At 42.6% G+C, this 19222-nt stretch overlaps 4 protein-coding genes across 5 annotated transcripts; 1 reads left to right on the forward strand and 3 right to left on the reverse strand.

The window, feature by feature from the left end:
- Positions 1 to 3756: 3756 nt before the first annotated feature.
- On the reverse strand, positions 3757 to 5058 carry LOC6498189 (regulator of gene activity). Its single transcript, XM_032451461.2, has one exon. It carries the CDS (start codon positions 5056 to 5058, stop codon positions 4015 to 4017), a length of 1044 nt encoding a protein of 347 aa, XP_032307352.2. The 3' UTR covers positions 3757 to 4014.
- Positions 5059 to 8049: 2991 nt separating this feature from the next.
- Positions 8050 to 9838, reverse strand: LOC123257459. Its single transcript, XM_044716626.1, has one exon. The coding sequence runs from the start codon at positions 9751 to 9753 to the stop codon at positions 8308 to 8310; it is 1446 nt and encodes a 481-aa protein (XP_044572561.1). The 5' UTR covers positions 9754 to 9838; the 3' UTR covers positions 8050 to 8307.
- Positions 9839 to 13590: 3752 nt separating this feature from the next.
- LOC26514836 lies at positions 13591 to 15216 on the reverse strand. 2 transcript variants are annotated; one of them, XR_004310044.2, is made up of 4 exons: positions 14754 to 15216; positions 14563 to 14701; positions 13953 to 14501; positions 13591 to 13892 (listed from the first exon to the last, which is right to left on the reverse strand). XR_004310044.2 is itself a non-coding variant. In XM_014906893.3 (3 exons), exons 1-3 carry the CDS (start codon positions 14958 to 14960, stop codon positions 14449 to 14451), a joined length of 399 nt encoding a protein of 132 aa, XP_014762379.1. In that variant the 5' UTR covers positions 14961 to 15216; the 3' UTR covers positions 13591 to 14448. The 2 variants fall into 2 exon arrangements, 1 of the variants encoding a protein (XP_014762379.1); XM_014906893.3 differs by having other exon boundaries at positions 13591 to 14501.
- Positions 15217 to 16185: 969 nt separating this feature from the next.
- LOC6497352 lies at positions 16186 to 17711 on the forward strand. The gene has a single exon (XM_001962226.4). It carries the CDS (start codon positions 16326 to 16328, stop codon positions 17307 to 17309), a length of 984 nt encoding a protein of 327 aa, XP_001962262.1. The 5' UTR covers positions 16186 to 16325; the 3' UTR covers positions 17310 to 17711.
- The last annotated feature ends 1511 nt before the right edge of the window (positions 17712 to 19222 follow it).

Here is a 19222-nt window from a genome sequence, read left to right on the forward strand (position 1 = left end):
CCATGGGGTATGAATAGGGGGTCCAGTGGGGGCTAAAAATAAGGGGGCGGTGCACTCCATTGTAGCACAATGAACGGCGGTTTTGTGGTTCTTGCACTTTCACTTTATTAAAATGCATACCACCTACATTTTTTGTTGCTCGCTTTTCTGTTGCTCGATTCTTGACTTTAGCAGCACTGCAGTTCAGTGGCCAGAGCTATGAGGGAGTGAATCCGATCCGATTTTGAATCCGAATCCGAATCGGAATCGGTTTTGAATCAGATCGAAATCCGTTAATTCTCCGTGCATACTGCATAAAGCAGAAGGGAAATTGTTACGGGAAGACGATCTGCGCGATCACAGATCAGCATCAGCGTTCTGCGATCAGTAACCGATGCGGATGCTGGATGCTGGGGACCATTGTTCTACTGCTGAATTGCAAATCAGTTCCATAGTTCTCACTGCTGCAATTTGCCGTTTGTTGGGGCAGGCAGCAACAACTGTTCTTTGCGAGATGTTTTTCCGTTTTCCACACTGTGAAAAATATTAAGAAGCTGGCTCGTACTTATCTTAGAAATGGATTATATTCAAATGGTGTAAACATTCATAAAATATAAAATAAAAATTAATTTTTAGTTGACAAAAATTATGGCATAATTACAATTATAATTATTTTCTTTGCTTTTTTTTACATTATAAACTTATTGAAATTTTTCAATTTAGTGTACAAGTTAAAGTTTCTATATTGCATATAATGACAAATAAAAAGAACCCATAATTATGCTCCTAATATATTCATGAAAGCATTAAAAAGAGTAGCACGTTTTTCATCACGTATACGCCCTGTTGGCCTACCGATTCCCAGCTTAAAGGGAATTTAAGTTAATTGGAATTTAAATTTTCAGTTCTGCTAATTTAACTCCTTATAAGTAACCCTTTGACTAGATTTTACCCTAGTTTTGGTCACCGTGTACCATGTAGCTCCAGTTCAATAAACCCGCCTGGTCAACGACTCTCCGAGCCACTGGACACACGTGGGTGTGGAGCGTGGTGGTGTCGTTGGCGTGGCCTTGTCGCTTCCCCCGATCCAGGGTGAATGTACCGTTGTGTCTTTGAACTCCCGGCCAGGGCTATGGCTGGAACTACGGCCAGAGAGCTATGGCATAATGCCCATCGGAGAGTCGCCAGACAGTCAGACGCTCTGATGAATGATACAACGAACCCTTATACTGGCCGGCAGGCAGGCAGGCACACGGACAGGCAGTCAGCCGCCGAAAAAAAAGGCGCGATATAAAGATCAATAAAATAAGCAAATACCAGCCGAAATCGAAATATACCTGACGCGATCTTCGCATGCAAATTTCGGGGTGGTGGAGGCTCCGCTCACTCCTATCCCCCTCGGGGGTAATTAAAATTACAAATTCGACCAACAGCATTGGGCAAAAAAGGAAGAGACGCCTCATCTGGCAGCGGCAATTAGCATTGATCGGCTAGGTTCTTTGCCGGATTGTTGATATATGCATAAAGACGGCGACGTGACTTGAATGAATGATCACTCCCCCCGATGACAAAATCCTTGATCAGCGTTCATTGATCTCGGTTCTTGCAACGTCAAATCCCCAGATGCTGTTGCCAAGTTGAACTTTTGGAGTTGCAATCGTCATAAAAGTTGTGTTTTATTTCAGAACTCTCTGGTGGAGTTACAGTGGTGATAAAGTTGCTCTGAAAGTTAAGTAATTGATTAAAAGCAAAGCTCTAAAATAGATTTATATGCTATAACATAAACTTCTTAATTAACTAAATATAGTAAAGTTAAAAGCAAAAAAAAACCATTTTCCCACAGTGCCTTCTTGGCTGTTAAATAAATTCTGGCATTAACTTGCCATATATTCTCATTATGGGCGACACAGAAAGTCGTGTTTTATTTCAACACAAGTGGATTTTAATAATAAAATGTGTCTAATTTGATACCCACTCGCCTTGAAGATGAAAAGAAGGAGAAACCTGATTGCAGCACCTTTTCATATTTATTTTTATTTTTATTTTTATTCGGCCTGCCCACCATCGGACACTGAAGATCTGGGCGACCGACCATGGGATGCTGTTGCCACCAAGTGGACTTTCCTCCGGCGGCTTCCTTCTTGACTCCCATATGTATGTAGGATTTTTTATTCACCTTCTTTTTTTATTTCGTTGTATGTGGTACGTGCGAGGCGTCAATGCTTCATTTCCACTGTCATCTTAAGTTGATTGCAAGTTACGAGCGTGTTGACACCCTACCTGTCTCGCATTTTGCATGGCTAACGGTAATTGCAGTTGCACATGCGTGTGCCGGGGTTATCGGGGGCCTCACCAGCATAGTAGTCCAGTCCGGGGTTAATTCCCGGGTCTCCCATCCACAAAAGCTACTCCTTCCTCCAACTCCTGGCCATGCGCGGGCGGCTTATTAATCAGAGCGATCGTTGCACAACGCTCCTGGCCACAAGACTTTGGGGGCATGATTCATGCTTAATTGGCTACAATATCAGCACTGCAAGAAATTCATAGACAATTTATTAGTTTTAAATATATAATATATGGTTATTAAGATTCATAGTACCCAGTTATTCTTGATTAACTTCAAAATAATGTCTTAAATAAGCAAGAACTCTTGAATTTCTTAGAGTGCTTTTAAAACTGCATCCAAACCGAATCGGAATCCAAATGCCGAGACCGATCCAGCTGTAAGCCGTGCAAATCTCACCCAAGTTGTCAATTTCACAGACAACACATTTCAATCAAACTTCGCCGTGCCATAAATAAGCCGCCAAGTGGACAGATCCGTATAACCACCAGGTTCCACTCCAATTTTTTAAGTCTATCTCGCTTAAATTACACATTGTACTTGTGGTTGTTGGGTCTTTTTATTCGCTGCTGTTGTTGTTATAGTTGAGCACGCCTAACGTTCACATTTTTCCACATGAAATTATGAAGTTTCCATGGCAATTAATACGCATGAGCTGGGGCCATTGGCAGTTCCCCCAAATCCGAGTCCCAAAACTGCCATTCCAGGCGGGTGTTGTCGTCCGTCTCCAGTCGGCTCAGCTCGGCTCGGACCGGCTCGCATGTCAATTTGATGGCAATTAACTTGGACCGGCTTTTGTTTTAATAATAAATTTAATGAGCTGCCAAAAATGGTTGCAAATTTACGTGGCAATTAGCGGCCTAAACGACGACAACTCCACCGGCGACACTTGGCCAAAAAGATCGTGCCTGGGCGGACCAACTTACCAAAGCCACCACCAACTATCCAACTATCCAAGCTGTCCAGCTGTCCGTCTGCCGGTGCTCCATTTTGCTAATGAGCGCTGCGATTTTCCTCGTATCTTTTTTGGCTTCATCGGGGCTTGGCCAAAGGTGGTGCCCAGTGGTGCTATGCGCGTGGTGCGAAGGCTTTTCGAGGGTGTGGTGGCTTCGATTTTCTGCTGCAAGGTGACAATGTTGCTTAAAGCTAAATGGAGTGGTCAGGTAAGCTAATATCGTAGATCAAGTTCCTAACAAGAAGATTAAAAGTGTTTTATATTATATTGAAAATATATAAAACATTAAAATTAAATACAACCGAATTAAAAAGATAATAAAAAACAATAGTTATATTTTTTTCATGCTTATTCGACTAAGTATAATTTATTTATTTATTCAAACTTAAATATGTTTCTTAAATTCACATATCCTGAGAAATAGGATTAAAATAGTTTTTAAAAAACCAAATCATTATGATTTAAAAAATGAAATAAGTATTTTACTATATCTTTATAAAGAATACAATAATTTGGTATGTATTTTTTTGTTTTGCTTTTAAATGCTTATAAAAAGACTTATCATCTCCTCTAGAAAATTCTATCAAATCATTTTATAGAAAGTAGAAGAACGCAAGCGTAGTGTTTGTTCAAGTTTTCATTTGATTTAAAAACTGTTTGTTGTATAAAAAAATTCGACATCGACGAGACGAATAGGAAGATCACGGTTTCTTCAGGAGATCGACTGGGGCGGACTCTAGTAGCCGGCCATTTGGGGATGATAGCCGTGCATCTCGAACAGCTCCTCCTTGGTGATGGTCCGTTCCAGTTGCTCGGGATCGAGCTTGAAGTGTCGCGGCAGTATCTTCCACTGGAACATGTTGAAGTAGTTGTATTCACCGGACTCCTGGAAGCCTCTGTAGGCGTAGTTGGGATTATCAGCCTGCCGCTTGATCCAAAAACGCTCGAACTTGTGGAATCGCCAGCCGCGCTCCGCCAGTTCGGCTGCCGACAACAATTGCATCATATCGCCCGGATAGGTGTAGAAGAAGAAAAACAGTAGCTCCACCTCCATCTGTTCCGTTTTTGGCTGTTGGAGGCCCAATCGGCCCGCCATGCGATAGTTCATTGGCACTTCGAAGTTCAACTCGTGGGGAGCACATCGCCCCGGAAGGAAAGGCCCCGAGAAGGAGGAGTGAAGGCTGCCGGACCCACCAGCACAGCAGTGCGTCTCCAGATTCAGATTTGATTCATGCTCCAGAATCTGAGGAATCAGAAGCGGATTTCTTGTCATTGATCCCAGATCCTTGGCCAGGCCTAGCATGCCGAAAGATCCCTCAACAGCGTTCCGCGGTGGCTGCACCTCCGACTTCCACAGCTTCTCGTAGATGGGCGGTACGAGTTCAAAGTCCACGCCACCCAGGGGCATGCCCATGCGATTGGTCTTCATGCGGGCATATAACTTGGCGCACTCGAAGCCAGGTGGTGGCCCAATCAAGGGATTTGGAAATGGATTGGGAACGCCTTTTGCCACGACACCATTAAGTGCCCTCTGCCGGACCCCTTCGTGCAAGAACTGCTTGCTAAAGATTAGACTAACATCGAATCGAGCTTCAGAGTTCAGATAGCCATAGAGCATCTCCATTTGCTCCTTGGTGGCAACGATGTTATCCTCCTTCCTTACGGCATTCGAGGAAACTTCCAAGGTTTTACACTCCTCCACAAAGTCCTTCTCCGTGGTGGCACTCACTGGAGTGGCATCGCTTACGATCACCTCCTCCAAGCTGTCGACATCATCCATCCAATATATTCATGAAAGCATTAAAAAGAGTAGCACGTTTTTCATCACGTATACGCCCTGTTGGCCTACCGATTCCCAGCTTAAAGGGAATTTAAGTTAATTGGAATTTAAATTTTCAGTTCTGCTAATTTAACTCCTTATAAGTAACCCTTTGACTAGATTTTACCCTAGTTTTGGTCACCGTGTACCATGTAGCTCCAGTTCAATAAACCCGCCTGGTCAACGACTCTCCGAGCCACTGGACACACGTGGGTGTGGAGCGTGGTGGTGTCGTTGGCGTGGCCTTGTCGCTTCCCCCGATCCAGGGTGAATGTACCGTTGTGTCTTTGAACTCCCGGCCAGGGCTATGGCTGGAACTACGGCCAGAGAGCTATGGCATAATGCCCATCGGAGAGTCGCCAGACAGTCAGACGCTCTGATGAATGATACAACGAACCCTTATACTGGCCGGCAGGCAGGCAGGCACACGGACAGGCAGTCAGCCGCCGAAAAAAAAGGCGCGATATAAAGATCAATAAAATAAGCAAATACCAGCCGAAATCGAAATATACCTGACGCGATCTTCGCATGCAAATTTCGGGGTGGTGGAGGCTCCGCTCACTCCTATCCCCCTCGGGGGTAATTAAAATTACAAATTCGACCAACAGCATTGGGCAAAAAAGGAAGAGACGCCTCATCTGGCAGCGGCAATTAGCATTGATCGGCTAGGTTCTTTGCCGGATTGTTGATATATGCATAAAGACGGCGACGTGACTTGAATGAATGATCACTCCCCCCGATGACAAAATCCTTGATCAGCGTTCATTGATCTCGGTTCTTGCAACGTCAAATCCCCAGATGCTGTTGCCAAGTTGAACTTTTGGAGTTGCAATCGTCATAAAAGTTGTGTTTTATTTCAGAACTCTCTGGTGGAGTTACAGTGGTGATAAAGTTGCTCTGAAAGTTAAGTAATTGATTAAAAGCAAAGCTCTAAAATAGATTTATATGCTATAACATAAACTTCTTAATTAACTAAATATAGTAAAGTTAAAAGCAAAAAAAAACCATTTTCCCACAGTGCCTTCTTGGCTGTTAAATAAATTCTGGCATTAACTTGCCATATATTCTCATTATGGGCGACACAGAAAGTCGTGTTTTATTTCAACACAAGTGGATTTTAATAATAAAATGTGTCTAATTTGATACCCACTCGCCTTGAAGATGAAAAGAAGGAGAAACCTGATTGCAGCACCTTTTCATATTTATTTTTATTTTTATTTTTATTCGGCCTGCCCACCATCGGACACTGAAGATCTGGGCGACCGACCATGGGATGCTGTTGCCACCAAGTGGACTTTCCTCCGGCGGCTTCCTTCTTGACTCCCATATGTATGTAGGATTTTTTATTCACCTTCTTTTTTTATTTCGTTGTATGTGGTACGTGCGAGGCGTCAATGCTTCATTTCCACTGTCATCTTAAGTTGATTGCAAGTTACGAGCGTGTTGACACCCTACCTGTCTCGCATTTTGCATGGCTAACGGTAATTGCAGTTGCACATGCGTGTGCCGGGGTTATCGGGGGCCTCACCAGCATAGTAGTCCAGTCCGGGGTTAATTCCCGGGTCTCCCATCCACAAAAGCTACTCCTTCCTCCAACTCCTGGCCATGCGCGGGCGGCTTATTAATCAGAGCGATCGTTGCACAACGCTCCTGGCCACAAGACTTTGGGGGCATGATTCATGCTTAATTGGCTACAATATCAGCACTGCAAGAAATTCATAGACAATTTATTAGTTTTAAATATATAATATATGGTTATTAAGATTCATAGTACCCAGTTATTCTTGATTAACTTCAAAATAATGTCTTAAATAAGCAAGAACTCTTGAATTTCTTAGAGTGCTTTTAAAACTGCATCCAAACCGAATCGGAATCCAAATGCCGAGACCGATCCAGCTGTAAGCCGTGCAAATCTCACCCAAGTTGTCAATTTCACAGACAACACATTTCAATCAAACTTCGCCGTGCCATAAATAAGCCGCCAAGTGGACAGATCCGTATAACCACCAGGTTCCACTCCAATTTTTTAAGTCTATCTCGCTTAAATTACACATTGTACTTGTGGTTGTTGGGTCTTTTTATTCGCTGCTGTTGTTGTTATAGTTGAGCACGCCTAACGTTCACATTTTTCCACATGAAATTATGAAGTTTCCATGGCAATTAATACGCATGAGCTGGGGCCATTGGCAGTTCCCCCAAATCCGAGTCCCAAAACTGCCATTCCAGGCGGGTGTTGTCGTCCGTCTCCAGTCGGCTCAGCTCGGCTCGGACCGGCTCGCATGTCAATTTGATGGCAATTAACTTGGACCGGCTTTTGTTTTAATAATAAATTTAATGAGCTGCCAAAAATGGTTGCAAATTTACGTGGCAATTAGCGGCCTAAACGACGACAACTCCACCGGCGACACTTGGCCAAAAAGATCGTGCCTGGGCGGACCAACTTACCAAAGCCACCACCAACTATCCAACTATCCAAGCTGTCCAGCTGTCCGTCTGCCGGTGCTCCATTTTGCTAATGAGCGCTGCGATTTTCCTCGTATCTTTTTTGGCTTCATCGGGGCTTGGCCAAAGGTGGTGCCCAGTGGTGCTATGCGCGTGGTGCGAAGGCTTTTCGAGGGTGTGGTGGCTTCGATTTTCTGCTGCAAGGTGACAATGTTGCTTAAAGCTAAATGGAGTGGTCAGGTAAGCTAATATCGTAGATCAAGTTCCTAACAAGAAGATTAAAAGTGTTTTATATTATATTGAAAATATATAAAACATTAAAATTAAATACAACCGAATTAAAAAGATAATAAAAAACAATAGTTATATTTTTTTCATGCTTATTCGACTAAGTATAATTTATTTATTTATTCAAACTTAAATATGTTTCTTAAATTCACATATCCTGAGAAATAGGATTAAAATAGTTTTTAAAAAACCAAATCATTATGATTTAAAAAATGAAATAAGTATTTTACTATATCTTTATAAAGAATACAATAATTTGGTATGTATTTTTTTGTTTTGCTTTTAAATGCTTATAAAAAGACTTATCATCTCCTCTAGAAAATTCTATCAAATCATTTTATAGAAAGTAGAAGAACGCAAGCGTAGTGTTTGTTCAAGTTTTCATTTGATTTAAAAACTGTTTGTTGTATAAAAAAATTCGACATCGACGAGACGAATAGGAAGATCACGGTTTCTTCAGGAGATCGACTGGGGCGGACTCTAGTAGCCGGCCATTTGGGGATGATAGCCGTGCATCTCGAACAGCTCCTCCTTGGTGATGGTCCGTTCCAGTTGCTCGGGATCGAGCTTGAAGTGTCGCGGCAGTATCTTCCACTGGAACATGTTGAAGTAGTTGTATTCACCGGACTCCTGGAAGCCTCTGTAGGCGTAGTTGGGATTATCAGCCTGCCGCTTGATCCAAAAACGCTCGAACTTGTGGAATCGCCAGCCGCGCTCCGCCAGTTCGGCTGCCGACAACAATTGCATCATATCGCCCGGATAGGTGTAGAAGAAGAAAAACAGTAGCTCCACCTCCATCTGTTCCGTTTTTGGCTGTTGGAGGCCCAATCGGCCCGCCATGCGATAGTTCATTGGCACTTCGAAGTTCAACTCGTGGGGAGCACATCGCCCCGGAAGGAAAGGCCCCGAGAAGGAGGAGTGAAGGCTGCCGGACCCACCAGCACAGCAGTGCGTCTCCAGATTCAGATTTGATTCATGCTCCAGAATCTGAGGAATCAGAAGCGGATTTCTTGTCATTGATCCCAGATCCTTGGCCAGGCCTAGCATGCCGAAAGATCCCTCAACAGCGTTCCGCGGTGGCTGCACCTCCGACTTCCACAGCTTCTCGTAGATGGGCGGTACGAGTTCAAAGTCCACGCCACCCAGGGGCATGCCCATGCGATTGGTCTTCATGCGGGCATATAACTTGGCGCACTCGAAGCCAGGTGGTGGCCCAATCAAGGGATTTGGAAATGGATTGGGAACGCCTTTTGCCACGACACCATTAAGTGCCCTCTGCCGGACCCCTTCGTGCAAGAACTGCTTGCTAAAGATTAGACTAACATCGAATCGAGCTTCAGAGTTCAGATAGCCATAGAGCATCTCCATTTGCTCCTTGGTGGCAACGATGTTATCCTCCTTCCTTACGGCATTCGAGGAAACTTCCAAGGTTTTACACTCCTCCACAAAGTCCTTCTCCGTGGTGGCACTCACTGGAGTGGCATCGCTTACGATCACCTCCTCCAAGCTGTCGACATCATCCTCGCAGCCCTCGTCCTCCTCATCCTCGTCGTCGTCATCATCGTCGTCATCGTCATCCTCGTCATCATCATCATCCTCATCATCCACGTCTTCATCATCGCTCAACATGGCCGTCCAGTCATCCGGAACCGCCGAGGATGAGTTCGAGGGCAGTCTGGTGCCTGGTAGCGCCGGAAAGTCCTCACGAAATATACTAAATTCAGGCGGTGTCGGTGGCGGCGGTGGCGGTGGTGGTGGTATCTCCAATTTGGGCATATTCTTCACCACATCCACGTACAAAACGGCACCGTTGCAGGATGCCGATGCCTCCGGGGACGATGTGTTGAATAGACCCAAGGGTGGCGAGTACGACGGTGGACTCGGTGACTTCTCCTTCTCCGTGATCTTGGCATTGTGGCGCTTCATCGTGTACACAGGATTTTCATACAACTCACAACTAATTCTGAATTTCGATCCAGAAACACGAAGCTAAACAGGTAAATGAACCACGTGACGTTAAATGACAAACAACACTGTGCAACACTGGTCGCCAAAATAGAGCTTTGTCATTGCCAGATCAAAAAAATAAACTGATCAGTGAGCCTCCTACTAAAAAGAGTAGGCTATAGCTAATTAATATGCGCTTTATTACTAAATTAATTGACTTAAAAGATAAATTCTTATATTTTCTCTCCTATCCATATACTAACGATAATTATCGCACTATAATGTCAGGCTTGCCAGATCACTTTCACCATGCTGACTAGGGTTGCCAGCTACATTAAGTTAAAAAAGCTTACAAATTCTGTCAAGCTGTTTGGTACCGTGATTTAAACTAACCAAATATCTGTTTGCATTACTTTTATGGAGTTAATAATAAATAAATTCATGTCTGAGACCGTGTGGGAGCCACGGAAATTGCAATAAACCAATTTAAGAGCCAAAGTCATAAATTCAAACTCAAATTCACCTGCAGCTTTACTCAGGAGGAATGTGGAAAAAGACTGGACAAAGTGGCAGACATGACGCACAAAAAATACTCATCTATAATGCAAAAATAAACTGGTTGGGGAGTATAACCCATTAACTTAAAATGACACCGAACTAACATAAATCTCGTTCTCTAGCTGGAGTCGGAGGAATTGACAAAAGGACTGGCCGCTCAAGGAGGAGGTGAACGGGTGAATGGAGATGGAGCACCACCAAGCTAATAGCCCATGAGCTCCTGCAACACAAAACTGGAGGAGTAGATGGTCATTTGCCTGCCGCAAATCAACGGTCTTGTCCGGCGGCCACAAAAGTCACAACACTCGGGAAATCAGGTGCATGGCTCCCACTACCAGTCGTCCGGCTCCTCCAGCTTCCTCCTCTTCAAGCCTGCGAATTAAGCACAAATAATATAAAAATACAATAATGCATATTCCCAGCCGCTGGCCAAGAAAAATGATACACATAAGCATGGCCAAGTGCAGGATCAGCGTATGAATAGAGTTCAAAATAGAAGATATCAGGACTTTGAATGCTCTAGATTTGAAGTTTCAACTTTTTTCTTTAATTTAAAAAAAAATAGAAAGTCTTTAAGTCCTTTAAGACCTAACGAGTTAAATAATTTTGAAAAAGGACTTCCAATTTTCAAGGTAAGGTTTATTAAAAGCCCTATACTACCCCCTGAAAGAGCAGAAAAAATCACCCAACTTACCAGGATCGCGGCTAACGAAGCAAAGTCATCACGATCTGCGGGCAGAAGCTCCTCCAGCCGCATAAACTTCAATAAATCATACTCATGTTGCCGGGAACAGCGACAAAAGCAGAATGGTCTGTTCCATGATTCGCCAAACCGCCATCCACAGAATCCACGATCACCTGGCAGACGTTCGAGACGGGTCAGGCCAATTCCAGAGCCATTAAATGGCCAGAGCCAGGACCAGCAAGTGGAGGTGTCAACTGGAGGTGATCTTAAATTGGATTTTGCCTCTCATTTGATTGCGAAATACTCATTTTCTATATTTTAGAGTGCAGTGCTCCGGACTTGGTTGGATGAGTTCTCTAGAGGATTATTTTATTCAAAAGGAAACTTCAGACAATAAGCTTGAAATAAAGCCTCCAAGTTTAAGTTACTATTTAAAAAGGATTTTAAAAGGCTAATTCCTTATATTAGTTATTATTTTGAAATTATTACTATAGCAGTTTAACCACAACTGTGTATTTTCAGATCCCCAAACCTGGCTTACATCCTGAACCTGTTCAACGCCACCAAAGTGTGTACTATGGAAATTAGCAACGGCTTAAGTGACGCCCCATTCGTCGGCACAAATGACCCAACTCCGACGGGTGCGTGCCGCCATCCAGAAAACCTCGCCTAATGACCAGCGGGAGCAGCACTTGTACTTTACATCTAAGACATCACTAAGAACCGAAAGAAGGAAGCTCTCTGCGAAGGGAGCAGTCCCACAGTCGGGTAAGTTTTATGAGCTCAGACCTATTTCTCATCCCGGTGGACTTAGTGGCAGGCGGGCCATTAGCCGAAGCGTTCAGCATAATGGCCGTATGTTTATGGGGTTCTTGGCAGTCTTAAAAAATTATTCACAATAGGCGTAGATCATTCTTGGGACCTGGCCTGACCGTCTTTGTAGGCGTTTGTGCAGTCAAGGCAGCCCCAGACACGTTCGGTGTGGTTTTTGTTAATTCCTCTTTTTTATTTACGAGCAGCAACTAATTTTAAAAACGATACTTAAATCGCAAAGTTGCACTATTTGTCGATGGGAGGGTAAAGTGCACATATGTAGATAAAAGTATAAAATATTTTTAATCTTTCTATAATTGGTTCTTTATTTTTTAATAAATATTTTATGATGCTAGGAAGTATTATTCCCGGGCTATATACTTTGCTAATTAGCACTGGCTATGCCTACCTTCCCGGGTTCATTTAATGGGCTATGCCACATGGAAGGAAAACAAATTATGAACTGCCATAAACATTGGCATATTGTTGGCTCAGTCGAAGCAACAATTGGCATTTGCAATCAAGAGCAACTGCATCGGGAGCAGTGGCGGCACGCACTGCCGGCAAGTGAATGGCAGGCGGCAATTGCTGCGACAGGTAGCCCCCTCCGGGAGCTAAACGGACGGACTAAAGCTAAAGCCAACGTAGGTGGCAGACTCTTGGCCGAAAGTGGAATGTGCCAAACAGGGGGGGACATTCACTAACTGGCCGATTGTCAAACTTGCCAAATTGAAAACGAAGTTACGATGCAATCGCGGATTTGTTTATGCTGCCGTTTTGAACCGAACGCAATTATATTTATTTTTTTTTTTTAGCTTTACTTCGCATACTTTTCATTTCCTTGGGTCTTTTGATTTTCATTTTATTTTATTTTTAGTTTAAATTTAATGAAATATTACGCGCACGTGTCAGCGGTGCGATAAAATTTATTTACGCAGCATTGCGGGTCAAGTGAAAGCACATTTTTCTGGGCACTGGGCACTGGACACTGGGCACTGGTACTGGCACTGGCACTGGCGCAGTGAGGCCTTCAGACCTTCAAATTGAATTTACGCTGGGATTTCGGGCAGAGTGGCGAATTAAAAATCGAAACCGAAATCGAAATGTAAACCTGACTTTCGGGGGCAAGCATAAAAATGGGCGTAGGGCAGTCGCATTGACACGCGGCCATATTTTAAATGTCAACAGGATGGAGAAGGTGGACAGAACGGAGAGATCCCATCGAATTGAATCCAATCCAATCGGATGAGATTGGTATTGGCAATGGAACTGGGACTGAGACTGGGAATGGGAATCGCTGCCGGGCCACAAGCCAAGGATGGGGCCAGTAACTGCACCGATCCGCCTTGTCCATGCCCATCAAAAATTCAATAAAATACCATTAAATTACAAAATGAAGACAATTCATTTTTCTTATTTCTGGTTTCCCTTTAGTTTAGTGCGTTTTGGAAAAAAAAACTTTTGGCGATTACATTTTGTTTCTTTAAGCAGGGAAGCATTTAATGTCGCTTTTTGCAGTTATGAGCAATAAAATATGAAAATCCTTTTTGGTTTATAAACGTTGAAAACGGCATTTATCGTAATATTTTATGAAATCAGTGAATATTCGGTGAATAGCATTTTCAGATTTACTTTGCAAGTTCTATTGTTTGGCTTTAAGTGGATTTGATTGATGTTTTGTTTGGGGCCTATGTTGCATTTGGAATTGAGACTTTATCGAGTTCTTAATGGCCTGACAAGGTCAAAGATTATGGCTTAGATTAGTCTGTGATGTATGGTTCTTTTTATTGAGTCTGTCACATGGGCATAGCAAATTATTCAATAAAATATTAAATAATTTCATTAGCAAATACACCGACTGCCGCTTTAATTACACCATTCCGCCCAGCAGGGATCGCATTTTTTTCGACCTTAATCGAATAAATATGCCTGGGATGGGATGGAAAGGAAAGGAATCTGAATCGGACCAAGAGTAATGGCCAAGGGTTGGCTAAGGGCAACGCCCATCATATACTACCGAATCGAATACGAGACAATTTTTCTTATTGCCTTCAACTTTGCTCTGCCAAAAAAGTACTTTTGCAATAAAGTAAATGAAATAAAAGCCTAAAAAAATACACACACAAAATAAAGTAAGACAAGTCGAAAGCCGAGCAAGCACACTTTCAATTAATCAAGGAAATTAATTAAGGCCTGTGGACGCAGTCGGTCTCGATGGTGCAAAGTATCTCGGTTCAGTGACCAGCCAGCGGGCAGCACGCTCGCCACGATTGCAACATAATTTTCATTTGGCTCAGCATGCGTTTTCATCGTCGCGGTTATCATTTGGACATTTGGACTGGACCCAGGGATTCGTACTCGGATTCGGATTTAGTTTTGGAGCCTGGACTTCCAGGCCTGGTCAATTAGCACGCATGTATTGCTCGCCGGGCGTTGGAGCTGTGGACCGATAATTAAACGCAGGTCGACTGAGTTCGGTTGCAAATCGCCATTTGGTGACAATTGGCCACGATTTATGCACGGACCATATTGTGCAACAATCTCCTAATAAATTTCGAATTTTGCACCTTTTAATCAGGCTCCATGCTGGGTGATTGTCCCACTGGGTTAGTGGTGCACTATTTTTCCAAATGGTAGTATCTTAGGTTGACCACATTGGTCACAATGGCCACTGCAATTGAAAAGATATATTCCTTCAATAATATGTTTTTGTTTACTTGTAGAACACTTACGGAATATTTCGTAAAAGGCATAGTAAACCATTTCATGATTCATATTTGGCAAGCTGGCAAGCATCATGTGGTTGATCATCTGAAGAATCAATCCAAGCAAGTTGGTCACCATATGGAGCGGCATCAAATGATTATTTAGCTGGAATGTCGTACAGTCAGAATATGTGAAAATAATCAATTGTTTCCATTACCCCGAATACCGCATAAAGGAGTATTAGCTCGGATATGACATGCCATGTGGTGGATAAGTACCAAATTAGATAAATGCGTAGACAGAATTTGTATTCCGTAAAAGTAATATATAAAGTATCAAAGGCTTGCGTGAAGAGATTCACATAGCACAAAAACAGACTTGCGCCCCGGAGGCTCACACATCGCAACTTTTTTTTAAATGGCATTCTCGAATAATAAATTCATCCGTTTCATCTGCAGGCGTAAGGATCAGACCCATATTCTAGTTAAAATTCCTGAAAATCCCCTAAAAAAAGTAGTAGTAAAAGAGTTTATGCGAAGGACATCGATAATTTTATTATAATTGGACCAAAATTATTTCGTATGAGTGTTTAATGTGTATGATGGTGTATTTTACGAGCAATTTAAAATAGTAATATGAAATAATTTTCAAAGCATCTTGAGTTATTTTTAGTGATTTGATTCTAAGGATGATCCAAAAAAATGCTAGAAAGAGTTACCATTTTATTACAAATATACAATTTATTATTCGAGACTCGAGAAATTGAAGAATTTTAGCCACGACTTTCCTATTTTTCCGAGTGATAGAAACTCAGCACGATTAGAACATCCGCGAACATAACTATAAGAAAGATAATTAATAATAAAATATATATATCGACGAAATACTTACATCCTATAGAGAATAACGCATATCCCACCAGGCCGTAATGGAGAACTCCACTAGTGGCGACCAACATATGGGTGATCATCATCATTATAAGCCCTCCCAGGCAGGTTACCAAATGCACTGGCAAGAGATGAGGATTGTTCTACGATTAAAATACTAACAATTAAAATTGGACAAAAAATATAATCAACAGCTTACACGATAGACCGCAACCAGTAAGAAGAGTTCGGAACTCACATTCCAAATGCTGGCGATAATCCAAAGGGTCAGGATGTATGAACATTTCAGAAATCCGTAGTATATCAACATAGAAATATCAACAATTTCGGTTAATATACCCAAATATCCAATTACAAGAGTTCCTAAACGAAGGTTGATTTTTGAATTGACCATCCTGTTTCCACGCGTTTGATTGGGTTTGTCTGGTTATATCCGAATGGATCTCCGCCACAGATTCCACCAGCCTCGTATCATTTTAAAGAGGATTTAAATAGATCATCGCGTTAATACAAGTTCGATTAAGAGCCTAAGACAGTAGCATTTGCAATTTTTCGAAATGAGTTCAGTAACCTAAAGAGTATGTTTGTGACGTGTGTTTCAAAGAGTTTTAGATGCTTTTCTACTACTAGTATTGAAATTAATTCATAAATTAGCCATTAAATGTACATTTACAAAAAGAAATAATAACTCCAAAATAAAATCACTTGGTCTTGGAATAGTAATATGATATTACTAATATCTATTGTTTGAGCTTTGTTCCTAGGATTCCAAAGCTCTATCTTTCTAAGATCTAAACATAGTAAAAAAGTAAAACCTCTCAAAATATCAAGTCAAAATTTCCAGATAATAATTATTCATTTCTTTTGGATCAAAATTGCAGTGAACCAGAAAAGCAGTCCAAATGTTACCCAACATAGAGAGGCAGGACTTAAAGTGTGCGGGTGATTGCAGGGAAGCCGGAACTTTGAGGGCGAACAGGGAGATCCTGTGGCGAAATAGAGAGGTACCTGATGTTAGAGCACCTCCGCCCACCAGTTCCAGTTCCATAGAAAAATCCGTGAATGATGAAAGGGCAGGAGAGGTTTTAACTTCGATGAAATCGTTTGATCGGTTGAGGCAAAAGTTGCGCACAAGTTTCTATCAAGACGGTAGGCGGAGAAAGAAATGCAGCCAACTGAAACCACCTTCAAAGTCGACTGCAACACCTGCAGCAACACCTACAGCACCACAACCATGCCCTTTGACTTCCACTACAAAATCGAGTGAAGAAACTACGAGAACGACGTCCAGCCAGAAGAGCTCTACAAGAACACACCGCCAGGAGATACATCCTGGCATTAAGAAGTCACACAGCCAGGAGACACATCCTGGCATTGAAAAGACACACAGCCAGGAGGTGGCCAAACTAAAGGAGCAGATCGACCTTATAAAAGATGGCATTCATTCCTTACAGACCTGGATACCAATTTTGGATGACCAGCACAGGCTTCTAGTAGATGAGAATAGGCATCTTGACCGAGAGTCGTTCACCTCCGTTAACAATACCCCAAAGGAGCTAATCTCTGAGTGGGATATGCAGGATGATGATCTCCCCGCAGCCTTACAGGATCTCGAGCACAACAAGTGGGACTTTCGACGCAATTACAGCAGGGATCATTACTGTGGCCTGCACGTGCACTTGGCCAATATGCTTCTAGTTCCAAAGTCAGAGACTTCCTTTCATCTAAATCAGCTGAGGAACTTAAAGACATCCTTGCGTTTTAGCTTGGGGCAGTGGCGCCCAGAATTTACTTCGGAAAATAGGTCAAAGGACTTAGCAGCGGCTGAATACTTAAAGCGATCTCGGAATCCATCAAAACACTCCAAGAATGTGCGTCGTCAGTGAAAGTGAGAGATTTTCTTTATTGAGAAATTGTGCCTGTCATGTGCTGCTGCGGCGACCCAAAAGATCGTCGGATCGGGGCTCGGAATCTGAAAGAGATTTGGGGTTTGTCGGAAAAGCTTTTAGCTGGGACATCTTGTCTACGCGGATAGGGCCAAACTATGCTAAGCTAAAACAAAAGCCATGTTTCTTCCAAACCACACACTTTTCCTCCCAAAGAGCTATTAATCGAAGTGCGACTGGCGGTTGTCATGTGTGAGCTTTCTATTGTGGCATCTCCCTGGAAAGGTTAACCTCACCAGGTTCTTCACCATCTTGGCTTTTACTTCTTTTTCGAAAGAGTGATATTTTTACTTTTGTATGTGTTTGGAAATAAAACTGAGTTCTATTATTTCTCGCAGTGAAGGCCAAAACTTTTACTGATGTGGCTGACATTACATGTCGATCACCCGCAAGTATACCTCCCCCATTCTTCAGTCCCCTCGATTAACGTTTGGCAATTTTTTGGCTTGAAGGAAATGATTGTTATTATGACCGTTACCGGGGCCAAGCGGCAACATTGAAAACTTGCCCCATCTGGAGTCACTTCGTCATGTTCGTGGCTGTTGCGATAACCGCCGGCTCTTTGCATTTTGGCCAAATATTAGCACACAATTCGATTTTGCATGCCAACCTCTATGGGGAGAAGTGTGTGGGGATATGGGGAGATCGGTCGTCGAGTCGAAGTAAATTTTTACGAGTGCAAGTGGCGAGTTTTCCATGACACTCCATGATCTCTCTCCTGGGGCAGCTGTGCGCTTTTCGCTTTCACCTGTTGGCCTGAGTTATGTAAAAATCTACTGTCAAATTAATGGTGATTTATATATGCGGCCTAATGGGCACTTGGCATGGGATGCGGGCATTCGATGGTCTCCGTATACGGTCGGGGATTATGAGTGTGAATGGATTGGATAAATTGGCCAAATGGCCTTAAACTGTGCCTATGCCTGTTGAATTATTTTGGCCATACTGCGAATAAGGAGAGCATGAATCATAATTTATAATTTTGGCGAAAGGTTAGAATGAGTTAGAGCCTGATTTTGGAATTATTTCAATCTGAAATCTTACTCCATAGGCTATTGGCATTACTGTGAACTGAGGTTGACAAATTTCAGCTCCATCTTACTAACCACTAATCCCTTGTAATGCAAGGTCAGAAGTGATCCAAACAAGTGGTCCCGCTTAATCCGCCGTTTAGTTGGACATCCGCGGAATGTTAAACCCATGCACTTACCGATAATCCAAGTCAAACAAAATGCCTACAAGTGGTCTGGTGGGCTGTGGGCCCGGCATGTCAGGGGCAATTACCTGGCACTTGGATGTCCACTGGTGACTGATGATGGGTCCCAGACAGGCGTCGCGACAAAATGCCACCGCACTCAAATCCACAATCCGCAGACGCGTCTCCCCATTGGTGACAATAAAAGTGCAAGGCAATTTGCGAATGCGTCTCTAATTGAGCTTACTGGGAGGGGGCTTCTACCAGGGAATTGGTAGATAAATTATACACTGAAAAAAATTGGTAGAATTTAGATGCAGAGTTCTTTAGGAAGTCATAGCTTTCAAAAAACAAATAGGTTTATCCAATTTTTAAACAAAAGTAGTTGGAGTTAAACAGCATCAACCTATTTTCTCTTACTAGAATATGAAAAATTTAAAATAAATAAATATATAAATAACTATAAATTTAAATATTTGAAAACCTTTATTCAAGTGCATTTTCTCCAAAATTTACGTTAGCTTTAGACACTTTAGAAAGGAGTTCGATGTCAAGGCTTTGATTTAGTCAGAGCCTCGCAGCCTTTGGCTCTACTTTTTCCCATTGCCTGCCAGGTGACAATCAGCTAGTATATTTTTACTCCAAATTATTTCCTTAA

Source organism: Drosophila ananassae, chromosome 3R (genome assembly GCF_017639315.1).
Source record: "Drosophila ananassae strain 14024-0371.13 chromosome 3R, ASM1763931v2, whole genome shotgun sequence".
Classification (NCBI taxonomy): Eukaryota; Metazoa; Arthropoda; class Insecta; order Diptera; family Drosophilidae; genus Drosophila; species Drosophila ananassae.